Here is an 8391-nt window from a genome sequence, read left to right as displayed (position 1 = left end):
GAACTTCCAGATCAAGACATGCTGACTGAAAGAAAAAATACAATAAAATAACCCTAACCCTAATAATAAAAATGAAATAAGTCTGTTGAATAGTTTGCAGACAAAAAATATTATCCCCAAAGCAACTTTCGTAAAATGTAGTAAAATATGCATTGCAAACAACAATATGAATTTTAACACAATTTAAAGCTCAGACATAACATTCAACATTACTATAATATTACAACATTACTATGTTGCTTGCATACATTAGTCCTCCATTTAATCAGGCTGTATCCATTAATAGTGACTTTATGCTATTTAACGTGTGGAGAAAACATTCAATTTTGAGCATAACTGCTCCACTCAAACAATTTGTGAAAACCAGTGTGCATTTGCCTTTGTAACAATTGCCATCTGTCAAAAATCAGTGTTTACACTTCAAGTGTATAAGACTTTAAGTTATGGACGAACAATCTTTGTGTAATAGCCACAGAGCAAACCACATAGTTTATATGAACATTTTATAACTTACAATTTTAAACTTTAAAACAGTAAACACATATTTGCATTGCAGAAACCTTGAAAAAAAAAAATATCTGGCTTGCATGAGTCCGTTTCAAGCTCATTCACCCCATTAGCTTGTTTTTTAGGAACTGTGCCTTGGATGACAACCTCTGTCCATCCAGCTTCATGATAATCTTTTGCAAGACTTCAAAAGTGCATTTGAGCTCCGGTGGGTAGCTTAGGTTCAGACAGTATATCAGTCCAAATAACAGAGCACAAGCAATTGCAATGCTCCTCAAACCAGTGAGAACCTCCACGCCTTCAATCAGGACACCGATGTTCTCTGGGTCATCTCCAGGCTCCGCACCCTCCTGATGTATGACATACACTCCCATCACAGTTTGTTCCATGGCTTCAGTGTTCTGTGACGTAAAATATAATAATACATTTGTTTGAGTCTACATATGAAAAAAAAAAAAAAGGAATTCAGCAATCAGCGTGAATATGCTGATATATTTACTAAATTCTATGTCTCTGGTTTCACACCTCAGAAATTTGACATGAAACAAAACAAGGACAATATCTTTTATTCACACGTGGTGTCACATTTTACCATTTCATATATCAAAATTACCCATAACTCCTGGAGCAAATTACATAACACAGAACAACTTGTGAATATAACTGACCGTATATTCCTTCACAAGTTTCTCATGGTCTTCATTCAGGTAGACACACAAGGACTTCAGGATGCATGCTCGTCTTGTATGTATTGTGTCATCCTAAGAAAAAAGGGAATCCATAATGACAATATTTAACTTTTAGGCAGCAGTTTGAAAAAGGAATACTTAGTTTGGAAGAGTCCAAAAGGCCACATGGTAAATAGACTGGTTCTTATATAGCGTTTTTCTACTCAGAGCACTCAAAGCTGCCTTTATACAACAATTCATTCACCCAATCACTTTTTCTAAACTGTTTAAATGGCCTGTATTTATATAGGCGCTTTACTAGTCCCTAAGGACCCCAAAGCGCTTTACATATCCAGTCATCCACCCATTCACACACACATTCACACACTGGTGATGGTAAGCTACATTGTAGCCACAGCCACCCTGGGGCGCACTGACAGAGGTCGAGGCTGTCGAACACTGGCGCCACCGGGTTTAGTGCTTACTGTCTAACATTCATACACATTCACACTCCGATGAATGCATCGGTGAGCAACTTGGGGTTAGTATCTTACCCAAGGATATTTGGCATGCACACTGGAGGAGCTTGGGACCAACCCGCCAAGCTTCTGATTAGTAGCTGACCTGCTCTACCACCTGAGCTACAGCCACCTCAAAACATCTGTCTAAACCAAATCAGACACAAAATGAGGCAACACTAATGTTTTTTTGGGGGGGTTTTTCCCCATTTTGATCAAAATTAACCATACGATTTTATCAATTACTTATTAATATAAGACTGATGCTTATATAATTTGTATAAAATGTGAAAACCTCTTAGGACTTTTGCCTACCATATGTATAGATATCTTTATTCATAAAATTGCCAGATTATGGGCATAAAAAGTTCTTAAGCACAGATCTAACCCACCTTGGAGATGGCCACCATGATGTGTCTCATTTTTCTGCCAGCCACCCCACCTTTGCCTCGAAAGAGCTCCATCATGCGTGGAGTGTACAAGTCTAGCTCATAAAAGAATCTAGATAGCAGCGGTACTGTCGATATGCGCAGGAATTCCTTGTCAATCTGAAAAACATGAACAATGCACTTATAATATGCACCAGAGGAAGGACATACCAGGAATTATTAGCTGTTTTATCACTATGTTATGTCAATATTAGTGAAGCAAGAAATAACTGGTCAACCATAAACACACTCTAAAAGTTAGACATATAGGACATGCACCTCTTTCTCGGTGAACAGAGCTGGCCATCTGCTTTTAAAATCTGCAATAAAGGGCTGTCCTTGAATAACTTCTTGCCTTCTGTACGAAAAAGTCTTCTGCATTTTCATTGTCACTATATTGTCATTGTTTCTCTTCTGAACCTCTGAAAGCAGTGCAATTCTCTCTTTTTCCAGGCTGTCAGTGGTTTCTCCTTTTGGATACTGCGGACAGTAATTGACTTCTGCTCTTCTAGGCTTTTTCACATTCAATGCTGCCTTACTTTTGTCTTGGGCCTTGTTCTTTAGTGAATTTACCAACACCTCAGCACAGCCCAGGCCTCTCAGTTTGGTCCGGACATTGGCCATTTTATACTTGAGGCTAATTTTCCAACCATAACAGCCATTAAAGGATCCCTGCTCCCTCAGACAAGGATGCTGTTTGACAAGGGCTTCTGCAACTTCATTCAGGTCATTGTCAGTTGGATAGACTTTAAATTTTATTATTTCTTCAGCCAGCCTTTCTAAAAGGTGGGATTTCAGTTTTGGTGAGGGGGTCAAATGAGTTCCACCAGCAATGAACTCAGCATTGGCCTTTTCAAGTTGCAGTTCAGCCTCATAGCTGAAATGAGGGACTGTGAAGACACTTGGCCACACTGACAGTCTTGTAGACGGTGATGAACCTGACGATGAAACGGGCCTTGTATTGTCTGTGTCTGAAGAGCTTGAAAAGGAATGTGTTGGACTTCGCACTGGTTGACATGTCACTCCATCTTCTGTAAAACTTTGCAACTGCACACTATCCAAGTATACAACCTTTAAAGTTGCTTTATCATTAATTTCAGAGATCGCAGTCAGATTTACAAAATCATTTCCGAAATCAGGATCTTGATATTGAAGACGAAAATCCTGTTGCACTCCAAAATTTGTCTTTATTTCCTGACACAATTCCTCAATGGAGTCTGATATCCCAGCTGGTAAAATTAGTTTCCTGGCATCATCTTCTCCGAGAATGATCCTCAGTCTTATGGGCTGGGGCATCATGCTGACCTGGACAAATATCAAATATTTAAAAAATAAATAAAGATGTACTCATTGACTATTGTGCGAGTGTGTGTAACAAATTCTAATGTCAACGATAATTTGATGATGTCACCTTGGCCTCGAGGAATTTTTTTACTGGAGAAGTGAATAGTGCATTTTCCATATTTGTCTTGCATTCTTCTAATTAATGACAATTCTTGCATAAGATGCTTAAAAGAAATCTACTCTCAATAAATTAAGTAGCAATTGGTCTGCAAAGTATGATGTATTATTTACTGTGCCAGGTGATATAGGGGGAAAATACTTACAAACATCACTCCTGTTTACCCTGCAAGTTAGTGTGTCTCTTCAGAGTAACCAGACGCAGGCCTCCCACTGAATAGGCAGCTAACGGGTAGTCATCGAGTAGTTCCCCATGCTCAATCAGAGACACCTCTCTCGCATGTGACATGTCAAGCTCAAAAGCTCTGAAGTGCTCTCGATACCAAGCAGAGAACTTTTTTACAAAAAAGTATATTCTGCCATGCAAAATAAAAATCTGCAGAATTTCTGCAAACTCTGGCAAACCAAATATTTGCCCATGAACAACTATCATTCCTGTGCTGTAGTTCATGCCATTGTATGACACGCTTTTTGTAATATGGACATCAGTTTCATCTGGTAATCTTTGCTTTATAGCTACTGCGATATCACTTTTCAGAACATCAATTGGTACTGATGAGCCAACATTTACCATTAAAGGTGTCTTATGGTCAGAAGAGTGCAAGTCAGAGGCAATCACGAGCTGATGTTTTTTGGCAAGTGTAACAGGTATGTTCTTAAAATAGTTTGTATGGCGAGCAATTTGTTTAAAAAAAACTATGTTTCGCCTCAAATCTCATTGTCCATTTGTGGACAAGAGGCCCAAAATGCCGAATCAGAGCAGGGTAGTGCTCCAAATAATGATGTTTAGGGAGAAGACTGTTGTTTGGAAAAAGTTCTTGGTATCTCTGGCGATGTTCACTGATTTTACACTCAAGGTAGGAAATCGACTCATCAGACTGGACAGGGGCTACAACAAGCTCCACAATGTCCTTCAGATCCAAAACAATATGCCATGCAGGTTCATCCTCTGGAACAAGTGGACCAATAATTAGAGGCAACAAACGAAGCAGAGACCAATTTTCATGTGCATTTCCACCAATATTTTTTTTTAATGAGAAAGTCTGGGGAATTGCATGAGGCCGGTTGGTTTTATCTGCCCATTTATACTCAAAATTTTGGATCAAGTTGTTAAGTTTTTCTAAGGTGAAATACTTTTTAGAGATTAAAAAAGAAAAACAATGCGCAAGCTCCACTGGTATTATGCCCTCTAGCAGATCATGTGCTACATCTGGAGGGTAGCCTGCAGTGACATGAAAATGGCTCAGATTCTTACTCAAAATACAATCTCGCTTAACTCCACAACAAGCACTTGCTGTTTCTTGTGCACGCTTCAAATGGAATTCATGAAGTTCCGGTGTTCTATGCTCAAAATCACCAGCAGTCACTGACTTTATTTCAGATTTTTTAGCTGTACAGAATCTGCATATGTATTCAGCAGAAAAACTTTCCACAAAACCTGCCAGCCCATGGGCTCCTAGGTTGTCAGCTATGACGCAGCTCACAGTTCCTTTAATACACTCGTTCAACTGACTGATGAACACACCATGTTGCTCCAAAGTTACCAGATCTCTCAAAAGTGGATCAAAGACTTTTTCAAACCCAAATGTCCTCAAATCTTCACTCTTGCAAAGGATTGCCAAATAAATGGATGAAAGGGCTGAATGAGAACCAGGTGGTAAATTGCCCAAGACCCAATATACACCACAAAGCTTGTGCTTTTTCCGTGAGGTCCCAAGAGGATTACAAACCTCAAAATCATCAATATAAAGGTTAATAGAAATTCTCAACTTCTCACCATCTAGAAAGCTATTTCTTTTATAATGCTCCCCATCTCGAAAAGATCTGTAAACCCTCTGATCACCATTCAGATTCTCTCTATTTTCTTGAGCTATTTGTTCTTCAATCACTCTATCCAGCAATTTATTGTGACTCAATATTTCCTGCAATAACTGTAATAAAGGGATGTACTGAAATGACTTCCTTTGGTCTATCGATAAAAAATACTCAACAGGCTCTACAACCCTAAAATTTTGTATGTAGTATAGTTTTCTTTTATAAGGAGTGGCAAGAGGGCCACACTTTCCCAATATTTTAGCCACAGGGTTAGAAACACATACAGAATTTGCAAGCTCTTCAATAACAGCCTGACTAATATGGAGGTTATGGCTCTTAAAAATTTCTGTAATTGTACGTTTTGTCAGAGGTACACTAGCTGAACTCAACAGAAAAACTAACTCCTCTAAGAACTCATCTAATCCTTTTGCTGGAACATGAAATATGTGTTCCAATTTCAACAATATTACTGCTAATTTCCGTTCAATTAGTTCGGGCTGATTTTCAACAGCACTATTATCACATTCTGTCACTGACTCACTTTCAAATTCACCATAGGATACATCTTCAGAACAGCTAGCCCTTACATTATCAGAGGACTCTATCACTTGAACTGGGTCCACACGTGTAACTACCCTGTCTTTAAAATCTTTAAGTGTGTGTGGATGATGCTTCCTCTTTTTGTGTGTATAAAATGTATTGTAAATATTTGTCTTGAAAGGGCAACCAAGAAACACACAACTAACTGTCTCGTTACTTCGCAGATGTGTTCCAATATGGACAAAAAAATCTCTCTCAGAGAAGACGTCACTGCAGTCACATAACTCACATTTAAAAGTTACTGAACTTGAAGCTGTCTGTGTAAACTGAGATGAATGAGCTTTATAGACATGAGTGTTCAGTCCACTCCAAGTCTTAAATGTGCACGGACAATTAACATATATGCACAGATAATGTTGACCTATTCCGTAATGATGATGTAGTTTATAATGTTGAAGTAATTTGTACCTGCTGCTCTCTCTGGTAACACAATGCTTGCACTGCCACATACACGTCACTGATAAAAAATGAAATATGCATTAGAAAACGTCAAGGAGATTAAACTTCTGCATCATCCAAAAAAAATAAATAAATAACATAATAATAATAAGGCAAACATGAACTTACCATGTATTGTTGAGGAGGTGCATAAGAATCTCAGAGCATGGGAATGTGGCTTTATTTTGTGATGTATTTCTGGGGAGAGAAATTAATTAAAACAAAGTTATTACTCTGACAAATTTGTGTTAATATCTACATACTGTGAAATGTGAAGACTGTTACGGTGCGTACACACCGAACGCGATAGACGCGACCAGAGCTTCAGGTTTACATGTAAAGTCAATGGAGGAGCACGATGAAGCGCGACTGGGGGTCCAGCTAAACTTCGGAAGCAGATTTGCATTGAGAAAACGCTTTTCTGCCTACTTCACACGACTGACGCCTTTGAAGCGCGAAGTAAAATACGCACTGCAGTTTGTGTGGTGCATTTTGTGCATTCGCGCTTATCACGTCTACCGCTCGAGTTGGTAAAATCTGCGGGACAGCAGCTTCTCAAACTCGGCAAGGGACAGAAGGTGGTACAGCTGAAAGCGGCCGTCATCCAGACGGAGCTTCTGGAGCAAGTGGTGAAACTCACCAAACTGCTCACGCTTGTGGAAGACCTGATGGACCCAGGTACAGTGAGGACGTCCTTTAGGCACTGCTCTGCTCTCCACAGCAAATAGAGAAGGGAGACTCTTTCTTCAAACGCTAGATTGACAGCTGCCATTTTAATAACATACCGTCTGGCACTACTTCCTCCCAGATCTCTTCTTCATACGCGTGAAAATTGCATATAAAGCTCGACCAGTTCATGCTGGACGCGCTTCGAGGTGCAAATGTGCACGAGATCAGCTAGGGGCATCTATCGCGTTCGGTGTGAACGCACCGTTAGTCAGCCTAATGCAGAGCACCAGAGAAACTATAACCCAAACAATTATCCACCTAAATCATTCTGAATTCAAAAATTAAGTGAATATATTACAAAAAAAGAAAATGCACATGCAATTATTGTGACAGATTTTATCTTACTCCTTGTTATTAACTCCCCTAAACGCTGGTTTAGTTGAATTAAACCTTTCATCAATCCAGTTAATGCGGTTGCCCGCGACTAAACTCCACTGACAAAAACAGGAATTTTAGATAGAGCATCATAAAATACTCATAAAATCACCAAAACCATGTCGGTCAGTCTGACCACTACTACCAACAATCACCAACTCCGGTTAAGCAGAAAGTAACCCTTCATTCATGGAGCTATATGCGAAGACGTTACGGCTCTACGCGGCTTTCCCGCTCTTCAAAGTTAGCTAACTCCAGAGAAGAAAAACAGTCCTACCAACGCAGATAACCATGAAACACACCTCATTCAAAGTCGACAGAAACAAAAACAAAAAAAACGAACTTACCAAAATAACCTCATCAGTTTTTGCTCTGTTGCAACAATTAGCGACTCCGGTTAAGTTTTTTAAAAAAAAACATTAAATTCACCGACTTACATTTGAAAAATGTTTGGGTCTACAACCTCCCTGCTATATATAAATCTCCACACTACACAGGTAAAAAATTTTAACTAATAGTATTTATCTCTCACTCCACTAACCTAAATAAATATATCAAGAAATATTACTTACCTCACTATCAGGTATGCCAAAGAAGTAACTCCACGTTAACTTCTCAACGGACCTTTCCGCATCCGGTGGGCGTGGAGCATGCGCAATACATGACGCTATCAGAGCCTTTGGTTTGATGGACCTCATTCTCATTGGATTGCCATGAACGAATTTAACTCATCAAAGTTTTCTTTGATTTATATTCAACAAAAAAGAATGAATCATTTAATGAGCATAAAAATGATTTCTTCATGTGATGTAAACATATTACTACTTTGTTAATCAAACACATGCCCTAGTT

General features: G+C 39.0%; 1 protein-coding gene across 1 annotated transcript; it reads right to left on the bottom strand.

The window, feature by feature from the left end:
• Positions 1 to 608: 608 nt before the first annotated feature.
• Positions 609 to 8141, bottom strand: LOC147309704 (uncharacterized). Its single transcript, XM_086269914.1, has 7 exons — positions 8112 to 8141; positions 6565 to 6633; positions 6406 to 6454; positions 2401 to 3426; positions 2086 to 2241; positions 1176 to 1268; positions 609 to 944 (listed from the first exon to the last, which is right to left on the bottom strand). Exons 2-7 carry the CDS (start codon positions 6585 to 6587, stop codon positions 609 to 611), a joined length of 1683 nt encoding a protein of 560 aa, XP_086126040.1. The 5' UTR covers positions 6588 to 6633; positions 8112 to 8141.
• Between the last annotated feature and the right edge of the window lie 250 nt (positions 8142 to 8391).

This window comes from Aulonocara sp. 'chitande type north' Nkhata Bay, linkage group LG17 (genome assembly GCF_057382095.1).
Source record: "Aulonocara sp. 'chitande type north' Nkhata Bay isolate Kocher_YH1m ecotype deep benthic linkage group LG17, A_spYH_male_GT1.1, whole genome shotgun sequence".
In the NCBI taxonomy this organism is placed as follows: domain Eukaryota; kingdom Metazoa; phylum Chordata; class Actinopteri; order Cichliformes; family Cichlidae; genus Aulonocara; species Aulonocara sp. 'chitande type north' Nkhata Bay.
Note: the sequence above shows the minus strand (reverse complement) of the source record. Positions and strands in the feature narration are given on the sequence as shown.